Source organism: Arabidopsis lyrata (assembly GCF_000004255.2).
Source record: "Arabidopsis lyrata subsp. lyrata unplaced genomic scaffold ARALYscaffold_5, whole genome shotgun sequence".
Lineage (NCBI taxonomy): Eukaryota > Viridiplantae > Streptophyta > Magnoliopsida > Brassicales > Brassicaceae > Arabidopsis > Arabidopsis lyrata.
The window spans coordinates 14881814-14907493 of record NW_003302551.1 but is presented as its reverse complement, the minus strand read 5'-3'; the positions used below and the strand labels follow the sequence as shown (position 1 = coordinate 14907493).

Below are 25680 nucleotides of genomic sequence, written 5' to 3'. Positions count from 1 at the left end.
CTCGAACCCTGGTGGCGGAAGTCACAACTGTGACCTCTTTACCACTAGGCCACAAGGCCCGGTTTATATTTTTTTTGTTTAACTTTTTTTTGTTTGTATGTGGTTTAACTTTATATATGCTTAACTCTTATCAACGATATTATGTTTAACCATCAAACATAAATTTCCCAAATCGTAATCTCAATGCTACAAAAAAATATAAAACAATCATTCGCCCAACGAAAAGATTGCATATTTTGCAAGAAAAGAAAAAGAAAAAAAAAAAAAAAAGATTCTAATTTGTTGGTTTGGTACGTTGAGAGATTGGGCCTTATGAGACTTGATTGAGCCCATTAATATTTTCTTATCTTATTTACGATTCATGCCCAAACACTCTCTCCGTTGGGCATAAAACAAATAAATTCATTGTGCAGTGAATTCCTATGGAACACTCTGAAGTTGATCAGGATACTTTTATCTTCATGCCAAACTCAATCTGTGCTACATGGTACCTACAACAGAAAAGTGTTAGTTGGGAATGTCAACAATGACTGGAAACAAAAAAGAAGAAGCAGAAACAAGCTTGGGTTCTCCAACAAGAGAGATGTGATTTACCCATGGACTTAAGGCAGTTGTTGGAAATGTTCTGAACCGGTGCCTGACCAAAGACAAGAGTCTCGAATTTGGGATTGCAAACCTCTGTAACTCTGATATGGAAACAAAGAGTCACCTATTCTTTAGATTTCATTACAGCTGCGGTTGCCAATTAAAACTCACCAGAAGATCATCTTTCTCCTAGCATGGCAACAACAACCCTCAATGGACAGAAATAAATCACCAAAGTCTCCAAATCTTCCTATCCGGAACAGAGCAACCAGTTCATTAAACTTCTTTTTCATCAATTTGAAGTTTCCAACCATTCTAGTATTCTACTGTTTGAAACAAATAGTGATTAACAGCGACAAAATTATTTCAAAGCTTAAAATTTAAAACACTTAATAGAGGGCATTACAATATCTGTTACACCTTCTTTCATTAGTCCCTCAAGTTTCTTTACCACTAAATATTAAGTCCAGGTTAGAGCCACGGGGCTTCGAACCAAGTGTTTACCATCCGACCACTCAATGCTACCAAAGCTGTTGGTTCCAGAAGGCATTGATGGATTCACGGTGAAGATAACCGAATACGATCTCTTCTCATTGACATTATTGAAATCCAAAACCGCCGGTTCGACCGAAATGTTGACCGCCTTAACATCAGACATGACTTTAACCGTGTAAGTTCCAGCTCCTCCCACGCTCGTTACGATACGCGTGTATGTGTACGCGCCGCCTCCACCTCTGTTGATCGTGACTGCAAACGACGGATAGTTGAGCTCGGAATCCAAACGAAGAAAAGCAAACCAAACCTTGAAGAGAATGGTATCATCACGGAAGAGCTGAAGCTTCTCCATGGTTGCAGGGTGAAGAGATACGACGGAGTTATCATCGTTGAAGCCTCATCGACGACAAGGCGGTTCAGAGACTTCTTCCTCTCGAGATCACAAGATCAACCAAAACCCTAATCCCCAAAATCGAAAAAAACCCAGACTTTAGCAAGATCCGAAACATCCCAATCGGAAAACCAAAATCAGAGATATGGGTACTTACGATGGAGAAAATTCACCGATATCTCCACCGGAATCGAACAGATTTCGAATCTCCTCATTTTTGTCGCAAAGGTGTCCAGAGAGATCAAGAGAGAGAGATGGAAATAATGTCGGGAAAAAATCACAGGAGAGTGAATTTTTTTTTGGTTTTGTTTTTTATTTTTTCCACTCAAATCGCGACACGCGCTTCTAAACTTAAGAAAAACATCTTAAACATCTTAAATAAGATACATATCTTAGCAAATATTTGTTGGTTTCATTAAATATAATTGCTTTTAATGCTAAAATTTGTGTTAAGATGTTGCTAAGATATACCATTGGAGATGTTCTAACAGCGACAAAATTATTTCAAAGCTTAAAATTTAAAACACTTAATAGAGGGCATTACAATATCTGTTACACCTTCTTTCATTAGTCCCTCTAGTTTCATTACCACTAAATACTAAGTCCAGGTTAGAGCCACGGGGCTTCGAACCAAGTGTTTACCATCCGACCACTCAATGCTACCAAAGCTGTTGGTTCCAGAAGGCATTGATGGATTCACGGTGAAGATAACCGAATACGATCTCTTCTCATTGACATTATTGAAATCCAAAACCGCCGGTTCGACCGAAATGTTGACCGCCTTAACATCAGACATGACTTTAACCGTGTAAGTTCCAGCTCCTCCCACGCTCGTTACGATACGCGTGTATGTGTACGCGCCGCCTCCACCTCTGTTGATCGTGACTGCAAACGACGGATAGTTGAGCTCGGAAATCCTGTACTCCTTGCTCCGGTCACAGGAAAATTCAATTCTCGTGATGATCTTAATCTGGGAGGAGGTGTAATTTGAAGCGCACAAGAAATGCAAGTAATCCATGGCCGTCAACAAATGTTTTAGCAATTCTACAAGGAAGCATTGTAGAATTGTTTTAGCAATTCTACAAGGAAGCATTGTAGAATTGTTTTAGCAATTCTACAAGGAAGCATTGTTAACTTATTGTAGGAGGCGATACCTATAAAAAAAAAGCAACAGAGTACAACGATGTAAGTGCCTTATATTTCACGTTTTGCAAAGTCAAGGAGAATGATAAACCCTAAACTAAAAAACACCTTTTTTATTCTCACTTCTTTTCCTCGGAGCAAGTCGAAACCCTTTTGACAAAAAAGAAAACATTTGATTCTCAAAATCCATTTATATATGTATTTTATCTAGAATTGAGCTACATTTAACATAATTTTTTTACACATACAGGTGAGTGTATACATGCATATATAATATATTATATATGACGACGAAGATACATATAGATGTTCCACCTAAGAAAATTTTAAATTCAAGTGCAATAATATTATTAGGAATATTCCCTGCACACAATCGATCATTCCATATGTTTTTAACTATTTATTTTTGAAATAGCTAGAGAACTCTAAACATTTGTATAAAACAAACTCTTGTTTATTATAATTTTTGTTGATTTTCATAAAAGATAATCGTATCATTTTAGTTTTTTTTTTTTAAACAATAATAAAAGATTTGTGGTTATTTGGTTAGGTCAAGATACCGTAATACACACGGAAACTGTATGGGTTAGACAAATTGATAGTTTACACAAAAATCTTAATAACATATGATCCAAAAAAAAGTAAGAACACAAAAACTTAAAGATAAAAACAATATACCTGGAAATCGAGGTTGGCACAAAATGCCAGCACAGCTGCAGCCTTCACAAGGAGGACCAGAGATTTGATATAAAAAAAACTACACACAAAAACAATGTTCTAAACTTAAACTAGAATAAGAGAATTAAACTAGAATAAGAGAAACAAAATAAAAATCTAATAAAAGAGAAATAAAACGTAGAATAGAACTACCTTGAATGGAGATTTTGTGTTTGATGAGAACAAACAAAATCAAAATTTGTCTGTAATCGAAAAAGAAGAAACCAAAAACTAAGAGTCGACGTTTCACAAGACACGTTTAGTTAACTTTTTGGTAAATAAAGAAAGATCTAATGGTAAATGATAATGTACTTTAAGTGTCTGTATAATAGCGAATCAAAGTGTAATTTGTTTACTTATTGGCATTGGTCAATATATATAGCAGATATATAGGGGAAAGAAACCTAATCAATGTAATATATTCTATTAATTGGGGTGTGGGGGAGTTGTCTTTTAAATAACTATGAAATTGTTATAGTTTATTTCAAATTAAACGCCATTAGATTTTTATTTAGAGTATAATAAAGTTGCTTTTAAAAGAATACTAGAATGGTTGGAAATTTCAAATTACTCCAAACCAGTTCATTAAACTTATTTCTCATTAATTTGAAATTACTCCAAACCAGTTCATTAAACTTATTTCTCATTAATTTGAAATTTCCAACCATTCTAGTATTCTTTTAATGCTGTCTTTGATGCTACACATGATTATGTTGCCATGATGTTAAAAACAAATTAACATTGATTGCTTTCTTACAATTTTGGGAAAAACAACTTTATTATCACATATATGTATGTAGACTCAAAATTAGAAATACTTTTTCTTATTCAGTAGGAAAATATATATTAATATGTTAGTATATCTTTAACTTTGAATCTTAGAAAGGATAGTTATTTGATTTTACAAAAAAAATTCTTACAATGTACCTACACATTAACATGATTAGGCCTCCATTATTAAAAATAAATGTAGATGAACTTTTCACAGTTTTGGAAAAGCATCTTATTTCCATATGTGTATTTATATACACAATACTATTAGAAACAATTTGTCTCAATTATATTTGTATTGGAGAATTATATTCTTACAAGTTGTCCAACGATCCTAAACTACTGATGGTTACAAAAAATAATAGAATGTGTCTTTTTTAATAGAACGGGGATATGATGTAGATGTTTGGGAAAACTATCATATCTACCATATCCTCCTTCTCCTAGCATGGCAACAACAACCCTCAATGGACAGAAATAAATCACCAAAATCTCCAAATCTTCCTATCCGGAACAGAGCAACCAGTTCATTAAACTTCTTTTTCATCAATTTGAAGTTTCCAACCATTCTAGTATTCTACTGTTTGAAACAAATAGTGATTAAGAGCATCTCCAATGGTTAAGAACCATTTGGTTCTTAACTTTGTATCTCAGCAATATTTTAAAATAAATTTTTGCTTATTTGTAAGTTAAGAAAAGAAGATAGTATCTTAACATATATGCCCTCCAATGGTTAAGAATAGAAAGTATCTTAAGAAAACAAAATTCAAATTGTTGCAAAACACTATCTTCTTAAACAAGCAATCATAAAACCAAACTCATACAAAGCTTCTGTCCAATTTCAAACTCCTATTGCTTCTGTCCAATTTCAAATTCCTATTGCTTATGTCCAACAGAAATCAGATGATATGCTAAATCATTAAAAAAATTCATAGAAATATGCTAATCTTCCTTAAGAAAGAATTGTTACCTCTAGTATATGCTAATCGTCCACTGTTTTCTTAAGCCATCCCATGTCTTCCTGCAATATTTCATAGTCACACAAATGTTTCATCATTATTTCATAGCAAAGTGGTATCTCAAAGAGACAGAGTAAATCACACTACTTTTTAGAGGAATAGATTTCAATTAAACTAAACTAAACTAAACTAAACTCCTTTCACACTTTTTTTAAATCTAATGTGATTGTAAGAAAGAACATCCAAAGACAAATACCGTATCTTCCAAACTAATGACTTCAGAAGCCAGTATTTGGGAACGCTCATCAGCAGCATTATATTCTAGCTGCGCGTTTGCATATTCAATCCTGACAGATTCAAGCTCCCCTTGGACGGAATTAGTGTTAAATCAAGTAAAAGCTTTTCAAGTAATCTAGACAATAGCTCCAGTGGATGAAAGAACATGGCATACAAAATCATAATTTAACCAACCATTCAATATCTCAATCAAAAGAGAATCCAAACGAAGAAAAGCAAACCAAACCTTGAAGAGAATGGTATCATCACGGAAGAGCTGAAGCTTCTCCATGGTTGCAGGGTGAAGAGATACGACGGAGTTATCATCGTTGAAGCCTCATCGACGACAAGGCGGTTCAGAGACTTCTTCCTCTCGAGATCACAAGATCAACCAAAACCCTAATCCCCAAAATCGAAAAAAACCCAGACTTTAGCAAGATCCGAAACATCCCAATCGGAAAACCAAAATCAGAGATATGGGTACTTACGATGGAGAAAATTCACCGATATCTCCACCGGAATCGAACAGATTTCGAATCTCCTCATTTTTGTCGCAAAGGTGTCCAGAGAGATCAAGAGAGAGAGATGGAAATAATGTCGGGAAAAAATCACAGGAGAGTGAATTTTTTTTTGGTTTTGTTTTTTATTTTTTCCACTCAAATCGCGACACGCGCTTCTAAACTTAAGAAAAACATCTTAAACATCTTAAATAAGATACATATCTTAGCAAATATTTGTTGGTTTCATTAAATATAATTGCTTTTAATGCTAAAATTTGTGTTAAGATGTTGCTAAGATATACCATTGGAGATGTTCTAACAGCGACAAAATTATTTCAAAGCTTAAAATTTAAAACACTTAATAGAGGGCATTACAATATCTGTTACACCTTCTTTCATTAGTCCCTCTAGTTTCATTACCACTAAATACTAAGTCCAGGTTAGAGCCACGGGGCTTCGAACCAAGTGTTTACCATCCGACCACTCAATGCTACCAAAGCTGTTGGTTCCAGAAGGCATTGATGGATTCACGGTGAAGATAACCGAATACGATCTCTTCTCATTGACATTATTGAAATCCAAAACCGCCGGTTCGACCGAAATGTTGACCGCCTTAACATCAGACATGACTTTAACCGTGTAAGTTCCAGCTCCTCCCACGCTCGTTACGATACGCGTGTATGTGTACGCGCCGCCTCCACCTCTGTTGATCGTGACTGCAAACGACGGATAGTTGAGCTCGGAAATCCTGTACTCCTTGCTCCGGTCACAGGAAAATTCAATTCTCGTGATGATCTTAATCTGGGAGGAGGTGTAATTTGAAGCGCACAAGAAATGCAAGTAATCCATTGCCGTCAGATCGTAAATGAGTCCCGGCTTGAAAGCAGATACCGGTGACACCTGTCCGGCTCCGTGCGCAAACGGCGTGGAAGGTTTACCAGTTGCGCTGTCGAGGATCGGCTTTCCGTCGTTGCTGGATGTTTTCGCTGTCGTCATCATTGCAGAACGAATCGCCGCCGGGCTCCATTCGGGATGCGCCGCCTTGAGGAGTGCCGCGATTCCGCTCACGTGAGGACACGCCATCGAGGTTCCCGACTTAATGTTGAATTCAGAATCGGGTCCTTTAACTCCGATCCAGGCCGCCAGAATGTTGACACCTGGCGCGATCAAGTCGGGCTTGAGAATTTCCGGCGTGATTGAATTCGGCCCCCGAGAACTGAATCCTGCTACCATCGGCGACGGCTTATAACCGATGACCGTTCCATTGAATTTTATCGTTGCTGTCGGATTCGATTCTGTTATGACATAGTGTCGAATCTCGTCGCCGATTTCTTTCCCGACGACGGCGGATGGCGATTGAGCATATGTCGCGACGAGCTCTGTCCCGTCAAACACCATGTTGGCGTAAATCATTCCAAGTGGTTCTTTGCCGTTTTTCGACTGACGCACCTCGTTATCGTAGAATCTGAGATCATCTAAAACGATGGAGCCTTCAACTTCTTTCCCAAATCTATGGTAAACGATCGGCAACATCTCATCCGGCAAGCCATTCCCTTGGAACAACAGTGACTCACCGGGAAATACTTTACCATTTCCCAGGATGATAGTTGCTGGGAATTTTCTATCCAAAGTCCCAGCTCCTACGGTGGTTAACCAAGGAGCCACGTTTGCTAACGAAGACGACGTCGGACCGTCATTGCCGCCAGCGGCGGCCACAAAAACTCCATGCTCAGTCGCAGCTAGAGCACCTATGGCAATGCTGTCTTTGTCATAGTCCAATCGGTTAAGTGCCAGCGACAATGACAGGATGTTAACATTATCTTCCATGGCTTTGTCAATGGCCGCTAAAACATCCGAGCTTACGCAAAAACCTCCAAGCCAGCAAGCTTTATACATTGCAATCCGAGCTAGTGGAGCCATTCCACGAGCAACACCTGCGGCATATCCTAGAAAGGCTGCTTCTTTAACTGCAGATCCAGCGGCTATTGAGGAAGTGTGAGTACCATGCCCGAGACTATCCCTGGGAGATCTAAAGTCATCGGACTGGTTGATCGGACCCATTTCGGCTTCGAAGCCTTTTAGAAAAAACCTAGCACCAATCAATTTCCGGTTACAGAGGGAAGCCGTGAAATTCATTCCTTCTTCGCATTCTCCTTTCCAGCTTATCGGCACTGGTCCGAACCCTATATCATTAAAACTTTTGCTCTCGGGCCATATTCCGCTGTCAATGACTCCAACAATGACATCGCTGGCTGAGCCGTTATGGCGCAAGTCTTCTCCATCGACATTGTCACCAAGGCCTAGAAAAGTTGGTGTTCGTGTTGTCTCTAGCTTGTAAACTACCTCGGGAACAACAGCTAAGATTCCAGGTTTTCCCGACAGCAACTCTACCTCTTCAGGGGTTAACCGTGCCGAGAATCCATTGATCGCATGGTTGTACTTGTACAATACTTCCCCCGAGGCTGAGATAGACTTTACGGACGACTCGTACCATTTGAATTTCTCCGCAGAGGTCATTGTCGTGACAGCCGTGTGAACAACGTAGCTCGACCGTTCTGAGAAAGCAGAAGAAACATGGAGAACACCGAGCAAAATGAAACGGAAGAGAAACATAATCAGAGGAACGATGAACAGAGAGAATTATGGGAAGAGAGAATGATGCTTTCTAATGAATAATGTATGATGGTGAAATATAAATCGGTTTATCATTAGTGGTTAGATGATATCAGTGGTTTTGTTATTTTATTTTATCTGATAACAAATTAATGGTTTAGTTTCTAATAAAATAATTAAATAACCAAACGAGAACTATCAATAATTATTTGATAATAATATTTCAAGAATATATAATAACATGCTACACATGATTATGTTGCCATGATAAAAACAAATTAACATTGATTGCTTTCTTACAATTTTGGGAAAAACAACTTTATTATCACATATATGTATGTAGACTCAAAATTAGAAATACTTTTTCTTATTCAGTAGGAAAATATATATTAATATGTTAGTATATCTTTAACTTTGAATCTTAGAAAGGATAGTTATTTGATTTTACAAAAAAAATTCTTACAATGTACCTACACATTAACATGATTAGGCCTCCATTATTAAAAATAAATGTAGATGAACTTTTCACAGTTTTGGAAAAGCATCTTATTTCCATATGTGTATTTATATACACAATACTATTAGAAACAATTTGTCTCAATTATATTTGTATTGGAGAATTATATTCTTACAAGTTGTCCAACGATCCTAAACTACTGATGGTTACAAAAAATAATAGAATGTGTCTTTTTTAATAGAACGGGGATATGATGTAGATGTTTTATCTTAAAATCAATCTGTATTAATATTCCTCAGAACACTGATGGTTTACACTTGTCTGTAGTGTTAAGTGAGAGTACATGGGACCACTCCCGACTCATGGGACTAAAAAGCTAGTTTTTTAAAAAGTTTCGATTAGTTATTAATAGTTAAATGTTCTATATCAAGAATATTGATTTTACTGTATATAATTGTTGTGGTTTTGCTCCAAGTCATAGACTGATACTGAAAACACTAACGAATTATATATTTTTGAGTTTTATCAATAATATATTGGTGAGGAGTCATAACTCATAAAGTCTGTTAATATATTGGTTTGGGATTACTAATAAGAAGTTTTGGTTATGATTTATTTCTATTCGAATTGTGATCAGAGCAAACCAGAGCCTGGTAAGTCTTTTTTCCACTATCAAAACTTGAACTTGCGATTTTGAGGAACTTTTTAATGGCCGATTGAAATATTTACACGGGATATATGCTCGAACTAATTTTGGCCTGGGTCAATTTCAGAGCAAATTGATCGGATCCATCTCGGTTCAAGTTTAACTGGCATGTGTTTAGGTTATAATACTAACGCTAAATTACATGTTATTTTTTGTGTAAATAAATTACATGTATTTCCGACTCAAAACCATATAATAAGCGAATTGATCAAAGTCCCATATATATATATATATATATGCCATGTCAATTTTGATCTGAGATTACTAAAAGATAGTTGTATGTTCTTACGACCACATCTTCCTATATACTAAAAGGATGTCACGGGGAGACAGTGTTTGCAATTTTTGGTCATGTCAATTTGTGTTGTATCATATTAAATATTTAGTTTAGATATTTAAAATATGTTTAAACAAGAAAAAAAGATTTGTATATGTAAATAGATTAATTATAAAAAAACTCAAATACATAATTTTAAACTATTCTAAAATAGGTGTAAAACACAGTTAAACTTCAACGCAACCAACTTTTCTCTTAGTTTTGTCAAGAGCGAAAGAGATACTATGGGCGAAGAGTCTACTATCCTCTCTATTCTTCACTCGTTAGTCTATCTATATGTCAGGTTACTGGATAGGATTTCACTTCCGCATCCTTCTTACGGCCACAACTCCAAAGAAGAAGTAATGGTCTACACTCTACAGTGAACCGTTATAAGCAACGGTGATCACTCCGGTGAAACCATCGATTTGGGATTGTTGTTGAAACCTCGCAATTTATGGTGATTGTCTCTATGTTATTAATTCTTCCTAGTTGTTCTGAATCTTTCACAACATTGCTCACGACTAGGCTCTTCAATTATGCTTTTAACCGATGATCGGTTTGTCTTTCAAGCTTTGTATTGCAATGTTTTCTTTGACTTAGTCTTTAGTCTTCTATCTCGTTTGTAATCCAGTTTGTTTGAAATGAAGAATGTGTTTGACAAAAAAACTAAAAATCTTAGATTATCTTGGTGAATCATTGATTTGTATGATAGAGTCGTAGACGGTTTCTTTTACACTTGCTATCGTCTTGATTACTGATGTTTGAACTGTCATACCCCATTTTGACATATGGTGGAAGATACAACATCAACTTACATAGTATTTTGTAAGTCGGATAGAGCAAAATTTATGATTTAAAATATTTTGCAGAGAGGGTAACTAACTATCTACTAACGTAAAGGTCATGTAACACCATCCATTTTATTTCATCACTTTTACACAACGTAGAAGTCATCGGTAATAGCAGAAAGAAGTTGCATAAATCAAATTAAATAAACTCATTATGCAGTGAATTCCTATGGAACACTCTGAAGTTGATCAAGATACTTTTATCTTCATGCCAAACTCAATATGTGCTACATGGTACCTACAACAGAAAAGTGTTAGATGGGAATGTCAACAATAACTGGATTATATAACAAAAAGAAGAAACAGAAACAAGCTTGGGTTCTCCAACAAGAGAGATGTGATTTACCCATGGACTTAAGGCAGTTTGTTGGAAATGTTCTTAACCGGTGCCTGACCAAAGGCAAGAGTCTTGAATTGGGGATTGCAAACCTCTGTAACTCAGATATAGAAACAAGGAGTCACCTATTCTTTAGATTTCATTACAGCTGCGGTTGCTTCAATCTTTGCCAATTAAAAACTCACCAGAAGATCCTCCTTCTCCTAGCATGGCAACAACAACCCTCAATGGACAGAAATAAATCACCAAAATCTCCAAATCTTTCGATCTGCTCCTTGGGAAAATTGATATCACCATCCGGAACAGAGCAACCAGTTCATTAAACTTATTTCTCATTAATTTGAAATTTCCAACCATTCTAGTATTCTTTTAAAAGCAACTTTATTATACTCTAAATAAAAATCTAATGGCGTTTAATTTGAAATAAACTATAACAATTTCATAGTTATTTAAAAGACAACTCCCCCACACCCCAATTAATAGTATATATTACATTGATTAGGTTTCTTTCCCTATATATCTGCTATATATATTGACCAATGCCAATAAGTAAACAAATTACACTTTGATTCGCTATTATACAGACACTTAAAGTACATTACCATTTACCATTAGATCTTTCTTTATTTACCAAAAAGTTAACTAAACGTGTCTTGTGAAACGTCGACTCTTAGTTTTTGGTTTCTTCTTTTTCGATTACAGACAAATTTTGATTTTGTTTGTTCTCATCAAACACAAAATCTCCATTCAAGGTAGTTCTATTCTACGTTTTATTTCTCTTTTATTAGATTTTTATTTTGTTTCTCTTATTCTAGTTTAATTCTCTTATTTTACTTTAAGTTTAGAACATTGTTTTTGTGTAGTTTTTTTTATACCAAATCTCTGGTCCTCCGTGTGAAGGCTGCAGCTGTGCTGGCATTTTGTGCCAACCTCGATTTCCAGGTATATTGTTTTTATCTTTAAGTCTTTGTGTTCTTACTATTTTTTGGATCATATGTTATTAAGATTTTTGTGTAAACTATCAATTTGTCTAACCCATACAGTTTCCGTGTGTATTACGGTATCTTGACCTAACCAAATAACCACAAATATTTTATTATTGTTTAAAAAAAAAACTAAAATGATACGATTATCTTTTATGAAAATCAACAAAAATTATAATAAACAAGAGTTTGTTTTATACAAATGTTTAGAGTTCTCTAGCTATTTCAAAAATAAATAGTTAAAAACATATGGAATGATCGATTGTGTGCAGGGAATATTCCTAATAATATTATTGCACTTGAATTTAAAATTTTCCTAGGTGGAACATCTATATGTATCTTCGTCGTCATATATAATATATTATATATGCATGTATACACTCACCTGTATGTGTAAAAAAATTATGTTAAATGTAGCTCAATTCTAGATAAAATACATATATAAATGGATTTTGAGAATCAAATGTTTTCTTTTTTGTCAAAAGGGTTTCGACTTGCTCCGAGGAAAAGAAGTGAGAATAAAAAAGGTGAAATATAAGGCACTTACATCGTTGTACTCTGTTACTTTTTTTTTATAGGTATCGCCTCCTACAATAAATTAACAATGCTTCCTTGTAGAATTGCTAAAACATTTGTTGAAGCTTATGGTCCGAGATCTACATGACCATATATAGTAGTCCAGCATCTTTAGGGAAAGGAATTTGAGATCTTTTCAATGGCTTCCTTTGCAACAGCTTCTGGTAATCTTGCCATTCTTGACGAGTCTTGATCTTTAGAATCAAAGTTATAAAGGGGTCAAGAGATACATATATTAATTAATTTTTTCTTTTCATTTTGTGGATCTACAAATTTACTGACGTGATGGTGAAAGTTACAAAACTTGTGGCTTCACGTCCAATAGTGGTCTTTTGCGTCCTGGTAATTTTTCTTTCTTTCTTCTAAATTATACTATGATTCTACTCATCTCGTTTATGTTTTTTAGATGATAGTATAATCTAAATTTTTTTTTTCCTTTTTTTGCGATGGGGTTTAGTTTGTTGATGCTTGTTTTTTTCATTGAATGTTGTTCTTCGTCCAATTCGAATACGAAATAGCAAAACTCAATAAACTGTCAAGCCAAAATCAGATGCTCACAGAAAATAAATAAAAATAAAAACTGTAAACCTACATCGATTTCGAAATTTGCCAATGTATATATGATTATACCATCTGTTCATGTATATTTATTGAATAATTTAGGCATTTCTGGTGGTTGTTTTCGGGTGCACATGGATCTCGAATTGGCGAACAACGACGGAGAACGTAGCCAAAGACGTCGCTTCATTTACCGAAGATCTCCGGACAAGTCTTGTTTCCGAGATTTAAAACATTGGAAAATTTACATATCCCAAGACGAACTTATCTACAATCGGTTTAGCAAGAGTTTTAGATTCTTATCTCACCAACAAGACACTGATTTCTCAGAGATTCAAACAAAGGTTATTAATAGTAATTAATTTACATCAATTCATTATCTTATAATCATTATCTTAGGATTAGTTTTGAGTTATAACGTTAACTATAATTTATATTGTTATTATTGTTCTTCAGATCGCACCATTGTTGTTTGAAGCTTATTCAACGATCCCTCAAGTCTCACAAGTTTCGTACATTAGTAGGGCCGGTCTCCTGTTTTCTTACATTGCAGAATCAAACACAAGTGTAGCTGTTTTTGCAAATTCCTCGTCGACTTCAAGTGGTGGAGACTACACTTGGTACACTCAAACCGTTGATCAATTAACCGGTCGTCTCAACGGGAACGCAACGAAATCTCAGCCGTTAGATTTAACCCATACAGATTGGTTCCAAGTAGCACAGAGTGATAATTACACTACCGCCTTTCTAGGAACAAGTTTGGGAGGAGAAGATAACGAGACTCTAATTCAGAGCGTGGTTAGCTTGTACAACAATAAAGGTCTTGTTTCGCTAGGGTTTCCGGTTAAGACTTTAACTGATGTTTTGAACAGTTTGAATCTACACGGCGAAGAGCTTTACATGTGGACAAAGGACGAGACGATGCTTGTTCGTCAAGGTTCACTGAATGCTTCTTTCTTCGTCTCCAATGGATCAATTTGCTTCAGTAGAGAATCTAAATCTATCGGGTCTCAATGCATCCCTTATAACTGCAGTTCCAGTGGTTACGAGGTGGAGATCAAAAGATCAAAATTTCAAGCTTTTTGCTCTGTTCTTGAAGTTTCGGGCGTTTCTCTGGTAAATACTGAAACATTTTTCACTTTGATATGTAGTAAAATTCATCAATTTGGTTCTCAGCTTGGTCTTTTTTTACCAGAGATACACACTCATGTTTCCTAACAAAAGTGGAGCAACACGCATAAGGGATCAAGCGGAAAAGGCAATGTATCAACTTATTGTGGTTACGATATTTTTTGGCTTGGGTTGGCCTTTGTGGTTTGTGTGGTTTATGATGCAAGCAACAAGGAGAGAGATGCATATGCGTGCAGTGCTAATAAACCAAATGGAAGCAACACAACAGGCTGAGAGAAAGAGCATGAACAAGAGTCAAGCATTTGCAAATGCTAGCCACGATATTAGAGGTGCCCTTGCAGGGATCAAAGGCCTGATTGATATATGTCGTGATGAAGTTAAACCAGGCTCTGACGTAGATACCACTCTTAGGCAAGTGAATGTTTGCTCCAAGGATTTGGTTGGTAAGACTCTGACTCTTTAGCTTTCTCTAATGTGTTTTCTTCACTTTCTCTCTAACAGAAAAGTCTTGCTCATGTTGTTAAAAATAACAGTTCTGCTCAACTCTGTTTTGGACATGAGCAAAATCGAAAGCGGGAAGATGCATTTAGTGGAAGAAGATTTCAACTTGGCAAAACTTCTTGAAGACATCATCGACTTTTACCATCCCGTTGCGATGAAGAAAGGGGTTGATGTAGTTTTGGACCTGCACAATGGCTCGATATTCAAATTCTCGAATGTGCGAGGAGATAGTGGCAAACTGAAGCAGATTCTGAACAATCTTATCAGTAATGCTGTCAAGTTCACAGTGGACGGGCACATTTCGATCCGAGCTTGGGCTCAAAGGCCAAGTTCCAAAAGCTCTGTGGTCCTGGCATCGGACCCTCAAGGTGTGTCCAAGATTTTGAAGAGTATGTTCTGCAAGAATAAAGACCAGTCATCAACCTGCGAAACAGAAATATCGAATTCCATAAGAAACAACGCCAACACGATGGAGTTTGTGTTTGAAGTGGACGATACAGGTAGAGGGATACCTATGGAGATGCGTAAATCGGTGTTTGAAAACAATGTTCAAGTAAGAGAAACAAGACACCAAGGAACTGGTTTAGGGCTTGGCATTGTACAGTCGTCTTTGGTAAGCTACTAAAGCAGAAAACGTTGATTCTCTTCACAAGTAAATCTAAATGGTTTTCATTTCTGGTCTATTATTTTATAGGTAAGATTAATGGGAGGAGAGATAAGAATCACCGACAAGGCCATGGGAGAGAAAGGAACATGTTTCCAATTCAATGTTTTATTGACAACATTAGATTCTCCTCCAGTAAGTGACATGAAAGCGAAACAGGACATCGAAGTAGGAGGCGAATACGTATCCACGCCAAACCTCGGGCTGACTATAAATACTTCACTGGGAGCTATTATGAATATACGCAACCTGAGTCCTAGATTCAACAACTGTCTCAGCTCAAGTCCAAAGCAAGAATGTTCTAGAGTGGTTCTCCTATTGAAAAACGAAGAACGCAGAAGAGTTACTGAGAAATATATAAAGAATCTTGGGATTAAAGTTTCAGTGGTGGAGAAATGGGAGCATTTAAGTTATGCCCTGGAGAGACTTTTTGGATTTTCACCTCAGAGTTCCATGGGAAGAGCAGAGTGTAGCTTGTCAAATCCGAGCTCACGGGAGTTACCATTGATTGGCATGGATGGTATTGATTCAAGAAGCCAACTTCCTAAAAAGAGAAGCAACAGTTTCTCTGCACTTGTCCTCTTGGTGATTGATGCAAAAACTGGACCATTTTTTGAGTTGTACGATATTGTCAAACAGTTTCGTAGAGGCTTGCCCCATGGAATAACCTGTAAAGTTGTTTGGCTAAACGAATCGAGCACTCGTGTAAGTGAGAAAGGGGACATTAGTTGTTCTAGACCCTTGCACGGATCGCATCTTATGGAAGTCTTGAAGATGTTACCTGAATTTGGAGGAACTTTTCTAAAAGAAACACCAACTGAGCTGCAAAGGGAATCACTGTTGAGACATTCTTTTGTTGCAGAGAGATCACCAAAACAAAATTCCAGCAAGAGGGACTAAGCTCATTAAGGTTTAATAAAAAATTAGGATCTTCAGAGAGTGAGACTTGGGTCAAGTCAGTGCGTACAGGTGGAAATCTTATTGGGAACCCAGAGGACGAGCAAGGAACTTCCAAGCCGAGTGACGATGAATTCTTAAGAGGAAAGAGAGTTCTTGTGGTCGATGATAACTTTTTAATACGTAAAGTTGCAACAGGAAAGCTAAAGAAGATGGGAGTCTCCGAGGTCAAACAATGCGACAGTGGAAAAGAAGCTTTGAGATTAGTCACTGAAGGGCTTGCACAAAGAAGAGAAGAACAAGGTTCAATATATAACCTTCCGTTTGACTACATATTCATGGACTGCCAAGTAAGTTTAATTGGTTAACCTTCCATAACACAATAACAAATAATTGACTCCTAATAAGTATTAATGTTCTGCACTGATGCCAGATATGGATGGATATGAAGCAACTAGAGAGATTAGGAAAGTGGAGAAAAGTTATGGGGTGCGTATACCAGTTATAGCTGTATCTGGTCATGATCATGGTTCAAGGGAAGCAAGAGAAACCATTCAAGCTGGAATGGACGCTTTCTTAGATAAAAACTTGAATCAACTTCCAAACGTCATTAGAGATATCGAAAGCAAGACAACTAGTCGACATTAGTATTTCCATCTCCTCGTTCTTCTATCGCAGCTCCTCCACCTCCGAAGCCGTCACCACCATCACATCTCCTTTCCCCATTTTCTCTCTTTAAAAAAAAAAATTGGTTTTTGAAGTTCTCTCTTTTTTTTTTTCTTTTCGTTTTTTTGTCTTGCTTTTTGTTTGTTGTTCTTCTTCTTCTTCATTTGGTAATTGAATGTTCCTTATATAAGCGTCACAGCTACTGGTCTTTGGGTGGGTAGTCCTTCGCCGGCATCTATGTAACCGAGTATAATGAAACAAAAACGAGAGAATTCATGATAGCTCTTGAGAGTAATAAAACTTCTCATATTTAGAAATCCATAACTTGAAATAACTGCGACATTTCAAAAGAAATCCATATGGATATGAAAATGTATTTTTAGTAAACAACAAAAGAGCACATTGGAGAAGAAGAAACAAAATCGACAGAGACATCTCTATTGAGTCCTCATTCTGCTGCTTTCTGCTGCCCTGACTTGAGCGAAATAGGGATGAGCCTGTCATCATTTCATAAAACCATCAAAATTTAGCAGTTACTAAGAAACAACACATGTTCGAGTTATGTTACGTGATACTTACCATTGCTTCTTTTGCAGTTAATCTGTCTTGATGATCATACCGTAGTAGCTTGTCCAGGTAATCAATCGCCTACATTTGTAAAACAAAGTTACAGCTCAAGAGAGAAACCATGGCAATAGACAAAAGTGTTTGTGTTTCTAATAGAATACAGAGAAAAAAAAGTAAACAAACCTCAGGTGAGACCAAATGCCTATTGTCGGCGTTGATGAATTTGGACCAAGGCTTCCTGCTATGTCTGTGGAAAGAGAATTGGTCACTGGTACTGCTTTAATCTTACTCTTGTACTATAGAGAATATGAGAGTTCTGCTTACCTCCCAACAAGTGCCTCTAGTTGAGCATCAAGTTCTAACTGATACTTATTCAGATATGCATTCAATTCATCGGTTCCGAGTACCTGAGTCAAAAATCAAACAAATACTCTTAAGATGTGAAAAAAGCACTCAATCCTCTTTAACATTCCAACATTTAGCCACGCATTTGATTACCTTGGCAATTTTGACGAGCTGATCCTGGTTGTCATGGCCATAGAAGAAAGGTTCCTTGCGGAATATCTACAAGAAAAGATAATTTAGACACATCAATAACCATAATGTATTTTGGAAACATTCTGAAGACGATGAGCATTAGAAGGCTTGTAAATTCGCAAGGTACTCACCATCCCAGCAAACATGCAACCGAGGCTCCACATGTCCAAGGAATAGTCATAGTCCTGTAAATCCACTAGAAGTTCGGGACCCTTGAAGTATCTGATATAGGAGACAACATTTGATCAAGCTTAGTTACTGAAAAAGACTACAAATAAAAATTGGTTTAGGAAAATGATGGGGTAGCAAAACAATTGATTTTGAAGGCGCCTATCATACCTTGAGGCCACACGGACGTTGTACTCTTTTCCAGGATGATAAAACTCAGCGAGACCCCAATCTATAAGGCGAAGTTTGCGCAGCTCATGGTCAATCATGACATTGTGTGGCTTGACATCTCTGTGCATTATACCTTGTGAGTGGCAGAAGTCCAATGCCTGCAGCAAGTCATAGGAAAACAGTAAGATCATCACTGAACTAAATTCGTTGTGGAACCGACAAAATTCCACAGATCAAAAGTCGTAATGGAACTATAAAACGCTACATAAATTACCTTCAACAGCTCATAGATGTAGTATCGGATGTCATAATCAGTCAACGTCGGATACAGCACCTTAAAGTCTGTACTGTTAACATACTCAAATATCAAGCTCGGTGTTTTTGAGTGTTGATCTCTGACAACATCAAGCAGCTTGACAATATTCGGCCCTCCACAGAGATTCTGAAGTATTTTAATCTCTCTTCGAATCTGTAAAAAGATCATATAAATTCAGAAAGGTAACCCAAAATCAAAACTGATTAAAGGCAAAACCTTTTCTTTCTATTCTACTACACTAAGGTGAATTACAGCAGCAAAACAACGGAAAGCGACTAAACTCGATATAATCCTAACATTCATAAGTCACCAACTGAAGTAATGTAACACACTCACCTTCTTCTTCTTAACAGGCTTGAGAATCTTGATAATGCACTTCTCGTTGCTATTCATGTTAATCCCCTCAAAAACCTCACTGTATTTCCCTCTCCCCACCTTCCTCACTACCTCGTAATCATCTTGCTCGCTGACAACGAAACACATAAAAAGCTCAAAACTTTTAACAAAAACATCATCACCCATCATGCTCAAAAACATAAATAACCAACAAACTCTCCTCAAAAACAAATTTAAAACCAAGAACATCACCAGCTAAACAAAAAGCTCAATTTCTACATTACAAGATCCAATTTGTAACTGGATTAGCTTCCTAGGGTTTTCATAATTTCGAAAAACAAAGATCTTACCCCCACTGAACATTGAGAGATTCATAATCCCAATAATCCTTAGGTCGGATCACGTTAACATCGGTATAAACACGAGCTTTCGACATCGCTCCTGTGACGGAGGAAAGAGAGATCTCGGCGAGAGAATCGGAATCCAGGCAACGATTGAAGCTGATACCAGAAACGTCTGATTCAACGGTTCCAGTGGCGACGCACGTTAACGGTGGTATAGGAGAATGCGCCGTTGGCGCACGTAAGATCAAGATAGCGCACAATAACAAGAAACGTCGAAGAAAGTAGGAGAAGAAGAAGATTAGGTGCATGTAATCATTCAGTGCACTCTCCCGCGGTGGATTATTTCCCTTAGAGCATCCACAATAGGGTAGATGTGAATGTGGATGTAAAAATTTTTTTATTATTATAATTTAAAGAGAGAGAAAAAAGAAAGAGAAAGAAAGAGAGTGTCTTACATCCGAATGTAAAGTTACATCCGAATGTGAAGAGAGAGACAACTTTTCTCTTATTTTCGATTACTTTAATGGTCACATCCGAGGAAAAAATGCGCCATTGCGCATGGCCTTAGTGGCTTACACTGAATTTTAAGGAAATAAACGAATATTTAATGACTTGTCACCAAAACGCTGCGTTTTAATCTAAACATTAGCGTTTTTGTCTAAACCCTAAAACGTTGCGTTTTGTTGATACCCTAAAATCTAAGAAGCTTCGACATCGATTTTGTTATCCACCGTCATCGTTCTGCTACGCCTCTCTCTCTCAAACTCTCAGGTAAGCTTCTTCAATTTTCTTCTTATTTCATTCAATTAGTGCTTTTGAATCATTTCTACACTTAAAGTTTGTCCCTTTTTGATGAATTTTGTTGATTGATGAACTCTAATTATAAAAGTTTTCACCTTTATTAGTCAGGATTGAATCGTAGTCTAGTTGATTACTGTGACTTAGAAGTTTAGAAACCTTAATCGTTGTATTGTTTTACAGTTTTGTGAATTAGGTAACAATGGGGAAGAAGAAGTTTATTGATAAGAAAAAGGCGGCGACTTTCGAGTTGTGTCCTCGTGATACGTCTGACCCAAGATACAGTGATGCACCAGGTGGTGATAAGATCTTCTTACGAGTTGATCAAAACCCTGTTAACATCAATGGTTTCATTGAAGAAGAAGAAGAAGAAGAAGAAGAAGGAGACAGCTCACGGTTTGAAGATGCTCCTGAAGATTTGCCTTATGGTTACTCTAGTTTCGGGGAATCGAGTATTAATCCTTTACCTGCTCATGTGAGGAAGGAGATTTTGGAGTTAGGGTATCCTGATGATGGTTATAATTACTTGGAGCATTTGAGAGAGATTAAGAATACTGGTGGTGGTTCTAATTTCTATGCGAATCCTAAGTTTGTTGTTGATCAGTTACCTCGTGATGTTAAGGCTTATGATGCGTCTCGTGTTAAGATCTCTGGTATGGTGAATGAAGAAGGTAATGATAATAAGTTGATGTATAGTGTGGCGTCGAAGACTGTTAATGTCAAGGTGCAGAAAGCTATTGATCCTGAAGTTGCTGCGTTGCTTGAAAACAGTGATGGGTCTGAGTTTGGTTCTGATGTTGAGGATTTGGAAGAAGATTTTGTTATTCAAGCTAATCTTACTCAGCAGGGTGAAGCTTCTGGTGTGAGCAATGTTGAGTTTTCTGAAATTCCTGAGGCAAGGAATAGAGAAAGTGATAAACCTGTGGTTGAAAACCCGAGAGTTCCTCGTCAAATTGATGAGCTATTTGATCAGCTCGAACTCAATGAATATGGAAGTGACAGTGACTGTGATGGTTACATAGCTAAAGATGGAGAAGAAGAAGACTTCATCGCTCAAGACGTTCAGAATCTTATTCATGAGAAGGCGAAAGATTATGAGCTTGAAGAAAAATATATGAACCTTGCAGATATATTGAAGAACAGTGACTCTGTTAAAGATAAAGAGGAAGTGAACACTGCTGCTCATATTATCCGCCGAACTGTGGAATATGGTGAAAATTTTGATAACGGGAATGAAGATGAATTTGTAGAGCTGACTGAAGAAAGCAGTGACGAAAGCGAGAAGTATGATTGTGATACTATAGTCTCAACATACTCCAATCGCGATAACCTCCCTGGTAAAATCCTTGCTGCAGAGTCAGTCAGGCAGAAGAAGCTGAGTGAAACAGTAGCTAAAGCATTGAGTTCAAACGGCAGAATCATTACTCTCCAAGGGAGAGAGAAGATTCCTGTCGAGTTTTTACCTGGTAGGAGAGCTGAACAAACCGATGTCAAATCGGAAATCCCGAAAGCTGAACCGATCAAGAGGAAGACTCATGGTCAAGAGTCGAAAGAAGAGAAGAAAGAGCGAAAAAATGCTGTAAAAACCGAAAAGCGAGAAGCAAGGATAATGAAGAAACAGACATCTGAGCTGTATCGCTATGAAACGCTCCGTGCTCAGAAAGCTGTTGCTTCCTCTGGTCCAAAGTCGAAACATCTATAATAATACTGTTACGAAGGTAAAACAAAACAATTCTCAGACTGTTTAAACCAGTTTTTGAAGTCACTTCGTGTAATATTTGCTGTGTTTTTTTTTCGTTTCATCAAGATTTGAAAATCTTGAATCTTTTTTTTGGATGTAGACGTTTTGAATATTATTTATTACTTTTACTAGTCAAATTTCGAGAAAGTGATGGAAACAGAAGACACCATTTTCTTGCAAAAATCTGAGTTGTGTCTCCGATGAGAATTTAACCTCTGTTTTTTTTCTTCAATCTAGAAGAATCTTTGAAATTTATATTAGACCATTAAATTTTGGAAATATATAATAAGTTGACACAACCAAAAATCTTGAACTTGATTAAAAGAGGCTGCTAACAATAGAAGATTGCCGTCTAGGTTAAACGACTCTCTAGATTGCTGTCTCTGCCCCATCTTTTCTCTTTAGCTAATATCGTCGATCAATATGGCCATGGATAATCCCTTCTTCTGTAGGATCTCTCTCTATCTCTTGCTCGAAATTGTTTACTGCAGTTACGTGTTTTGATTCGGTTTTTCTCTATTCGATCTGTAATCAATCGTCTAATGATTTTACCGGATCTTATCGATCTAACATAGCAAATCGATGGACCTAGTCTATTGACTATCTTTTCTTTCCACTTGGTAAATTAATTATGTATGCGTTTTTCTTATTTGTAAAAACCTCGCAGGGGCAAATACTAAAGTGTTTGTGGACGTCGATGATTGCCCAATCCCTAATGGTCTAGATACTAGGGAACTTTTGGTGAACATTAAAACGTCCCTTGAGAATCAGGGTTATTTTGGTAGGGTCACTGTCAATTTTTATGGCAGAAGAGATCGAACGGAATGTATCACTCAGTTGTTAGATGTGAATATCTTCAACACATTCCCAGGTAAATTCCTAATTAAAATATCTTTCACTTATTTCTTCTGTGTCTTGATCTGCGTTATATATGGTTTCAGGAACTATTGCTCAGAGACGTACGAGAATCTTTATTGATTTGCTTTATCGAGCGACTGAGACCTATAAACCACAGAATTTTTTGATAATCATGGGAGACATCTCAAACCACAAGGGGTTCCTCAAGAGTATTCACAAACTTAAATCGAAACGACGTTTCAATTTTCTGTTAGCACAGCCCCACAAGGCTTCCGAGGAGCTACATGATGCTGTAAGTACAGAATGGCTTTGGGAAAGCCTAACAGCTGGAGGTGGCCCTATCAACAACTTAAGCGAAAGCGCACAACAATTCTAAGTTTTAATATCTCTTTCGATGAATGTTTTAAGACTTATTGTTACTTCTGTATTGTGACATCTCTTTTTTAGTTAAGAGTTGCAAAGCATGGAATATTTAGAGTTGCTGTAATACTTCTGGTTGATTGCCTTTAAATCTATATTATATACACCGTATTTTGACAATGTAAACTACACACTTTTGTATGATCTCAGAACTTAAAATTTGACTTCGAAGAACGAGAGCCTTCCTTCCCACCAAAACATCTCTTTTGGTTATAGTAAATCAATAGCCTCCTCAGCTGTAGGAAAGAACTGCAATGGAGTTACCAGTCAGATCTGTCACAAGAGTCTTACAGAAAAGGAATGCGTGCACCAGCCAAGACTTTGCTTCATTTAAGAAGTGTCACCCTGAGATGTAGAAGAAGACAGCAAATCATTAATTAATCAGGTTCCTTCAACCATGTGTATGCACTTTGACAGAAAAGATGGTATCAATTGGATAGGAGGACAATTATGGTCATCAAATGGGAAAGATGCAACCTGAAGAATGCAGGAAGATTAGCGATGATTAGCTTCAACTTCAAGTTTTATCGTATCGTGGCATCAAATACTTGGAGAGTTATTCCTCTTCCTAAAATACTCATTTAAGCAAACCAAAACCGCAGATACACAAACAACACAGCAACTGCAGAAGAAGGCCAGTATCATTTATGTTTTATTCTGGATTTGTGTATCTCACACATGTTAGCTTGTTATTTAGACTAACCTATGTTTTCGGCTGGCGCCAACCGAGAACTTCGGGGATCTGTCTTTTTTTTCTTAATCATTATATAGTTCATTCATTCTTCATTTACGTATGTTTTACTTCCACAGTTGGAAAGCAAAAAAGCTAGTATAAAGTGCTAACAAAGCTTGCACATTCAAGAATCTCAACCTCATTTATAAATATTACTATTAGATTTTGTAATAGTTTAAGATAGTTATCATATTTGGCCAAAAGTAAAAGTAGACATGAAGAAAGCCAATTAAAAAGGTAATAAGAGTCAGAACTGATTTCAAAGTGCCAAACATCCAAAAACATTAATCGTTTACTGGAAAGAGAAGCCACTAAATGCGTCTTCGGCTCGCAAAAGTAAATGTAAACACAACCAATGCACCAACAAGAAGGAACCCGTAGTATCTGCTACCACCTAGGCAAGTATAGTCACGAGGATTGGAAGGTTTGTATATCCTTTTGATTCTACGGGATTCGCCTATTGATAGGCTTTCCCAAACACTATTAGTATCTCCAGGAAGTGTTTCCAGGGATGGTTCGTCTTCAGGCTGTGCCAAGAGAATATTGTTACCCGCCATATGCAAACGATTCATACCAAATGCAACCTCAAAGTTTTGGGAGATGTCTCCCGCGATTAGCATGAAATTTGCAGTTGAACGATTTTCAATTGCTTGGACAAACATGTCCAATAAAATCAACTCAAGTCTCTCAGTTCTATCTGAAATGATATATATCAAGACATACATTAAAAGCGTGGAAAAAAGAAATTTATAAGCGTAAAAAAAGAGTGTTAGGTTAAGGAATTCAGCTCCGGTTGTGTGGCTGAACACGATCGCGGGTGAATTTTGGTCCCCATCCGCATAGATGGATGTCTTGTCGTCTGAAACCATATATCTCAAGATAAAGATGACATAAGTACAAGGGAAAGAGTGCAGGAGGGTTTAAGGAATTTACCACAAGGAGTTTTCTCGATTGCGGTTGGTTCAAGGTTATCCACGATCTGCTTCCTATCACCATAAGCATAGATGGTCACTGCACCAAGATAATTCATTTTCTTGAGGGCCAATCTAATGTTATTCGAAACCTCAACAGCTTTATAACCATAGGGGATTCCGCAATCATTCACATCCCAGAAGACGATCGTTTCTGCGTCTTTGAATCGCTTCGCATAGTAAGTTTCCCGATCATCATCACCCATGGAAATTACAGGGAGAGAGGGATAACAAGATAAGAGAGAGAGAGAGAGAAATAAAGGGTAGGCAGCTAACCCTAAAGAGACCAAGCAGATCTTATTTAACCTAATCGCAGATTCTTTTCTCTTTTTTTTTTTTTTTTTTACACTCAAACTTGCTCACTACGTCCATTAAAAAAAAAAATTTTCATACCCGTACAATCTGTAAAATGTGTTTTTCCACCTTAAAAAATATGTAGGGCTAATTCATATCGAAACCTCTAAAAAATTTTGAATTTCATACATAAACTTTACATTTAGATGACCGTCAAATCGTACAGCCCGGATTACGTTTACGTTTAGAAATTTAGGCTTTCTTCACTGATCGTCAATCTCCATAGTGGAATTCCTTAGAGGTTACAGGTGAACTTAGCCTAGTCGATTCCGA

At 36.9% G+C, this 25680-nt stretch overlaps 5 protein-coding genes, 3 long non-coding RNA genes and 1 pseudogene across 9 annotated transcripts; 4 read left to right on the top strand and 5 right to left on the bottom strand.

Moving 5' to 3' along the window:
* Positions 1 to 151: 151 nt before the first annotated feature.
* Positions 152 to 1779, bottom strand: LOC110228061. The gene is made up of 3 exons (XR_002331666.1): positions 1629 to 1779; positions 595 to 1539; positions 152 to 491 (listed from the first exon to the last, which is right to left on the bottom strand). It is a non-coding gene; the product is annotated as an uncharacterized LOC110228061 (long non-coding RNA).
* A 2600-nt stretch (positions 1780 to 4379) lies between these two features.
* LOC110228615 lies at positions 4380 to 5964 on the bottom strand. The gene is made up of 3 exons (XR_002332085.1): positions 5826 to 5964; positions 5318 to 5736; positions 4380 to 5123 (listed from the first exon to the last, which is right to left on the bottom strand). It is a non-coding gene; the product is annotated as an uncharacterized LOC110228615 (long non-coding RNA).
* A 151-nt stretch (positions 5965 to 6115) lies between these two features.
* LOC9313787 (subtilisin-like protease SBT1.7) lies at positions 6116 to 8572 on the bottom strand. Its single transcript, XM_002875965.2, has one exon. The coding sequence runs from the start codon at positions 8448 to 8450 to the stop codon at positions 6267 to 6269; it is 2184 nt and encodes a 727-aa protein (XP_002876011.1). The 5' UTR covers positions 8451 to 8572; the 3' UTR covers positions 6116 to 6266.
* Positions 8573 to 11435: 2863 nt separating this feature from the next.
* LOC110228689 lies at positions 11436 to 12738 on the top strand. Its single transcript, XR_002332158.1, has 3 exons — positions 11436 to 12059; positions 12586 to 12627; positions 12719 to 12738. It is a non-coding gene; the product is annotated as an uncharacterized LOC110228689 (long non-coding RNA).
* A 129-nt stretch (positions 12739 to 12867) lies between these two features.
* On the top strand, positions 12868 to 17265 carry LOC9312079 (annotated as a pseudogene).
* Positions 17266 to 17383: 118 nt separating this feature from the next.
* On the bottom strand, positions 17384 to 19872 carry LOC9313786 (casein kinase II subunit alpha-2). Its single transcript, XM_002875964.2, has 10 exons — positions 19539 to 19872; positions 19189 to 19318; positions 18811 to 19005; positions 18537 to 18694; positions 18329 to 18419; positions 18159 to 18224; positions 17985 to 18067; positions 17844 to 17907; positions 17673 to 17741; positions 17384 to 17590 (listed from the first exon to the last, which is right to left on the bottom strand). The coding sequence occupies exons 1-10, from the start codon at positions 19838 to 19840 to the stop codon at positions 17531 to 17533; spliced, it is 1218 nt and encodes a 405-aa protein (XP_002876010.1). The 5' UTR covers positions 19841 to 19872; the 3' UTR covers positions 17384 to 17530.
* Positions 19873 to 20206: 334 nt separating this feature from the next.
* Positions 20207 to 22224, top strand: LOC9313785 (protein LTV1 homolog). The gene is made up of 2 exons (XM_002877671.2): positions 20207 to 20303; positions 20514 to 22224. The coding sequence occupies exon 2, from the start codon at positions 20533 to 20535 to the stop codon at positions 22030 to 22032; it is 1500 nt and encodes a 499-aa protein (XP_002877717.1). The 5' UTR covers positions 20207 to 20303; positions 20514 to 20532; the 3' UTR covers positions 22033 to 22224.
* A 180-nt stretch (positions 22225 to 22404) lies between these two features.
* Positions 22405 to 23398, top strand: LOC9312078. 2 transcript variants are annotated; one of them, XM_021024782.1, is made up of 3 exons: positions 22405 to 22519; positions 22739 to 22942; positions 23013 to 23398. In XM_021024782.1, the coding sequence occupies exons 1-3, from the start codon at positions 22495 to 22497 to the stop codon at positions 23303 to 23305; spliced, it is 522 nt and encodes a 173-aa protein (XP_020880441.1). In that variant the 5' UTR covers positions 22405 to 22494; the 3' UTR covers positions 23306 to 23398. The 2 variants fall into 2 exon arrangements, with proteins under 2 accessions (XP_020880441.1, XP_020880440.1); XM_021024781.1 differs by having other exon boundaries at positions 22414 to 22561.
* An 892-nt stretch (positions 23399 to 24290) lies between these two features.
* Positions 24291 to 25320, bottom strand: LOC9313784. Its single transcript, XM_021024780.1, has 2 exons — positions 25016 to 25320; positions 24291 to 24779 (listed from the first exon to the last, which is right to left on the bottom strand). The coding sequence occupies exons 1-2, from the start codon at positions 25257 to 25259 to the stop codon at positions 24394 to 24396; spliced, it is 630 nt and encodes a 209-aa protein (XP_020880439.1). The 5' UTR covers positions 25260 to 25320; the 3' UTR covers positions 24291 to 24393.
* Between the last annotated feature and the right edge of the window lie 360 nt (positions 25321 to 25680).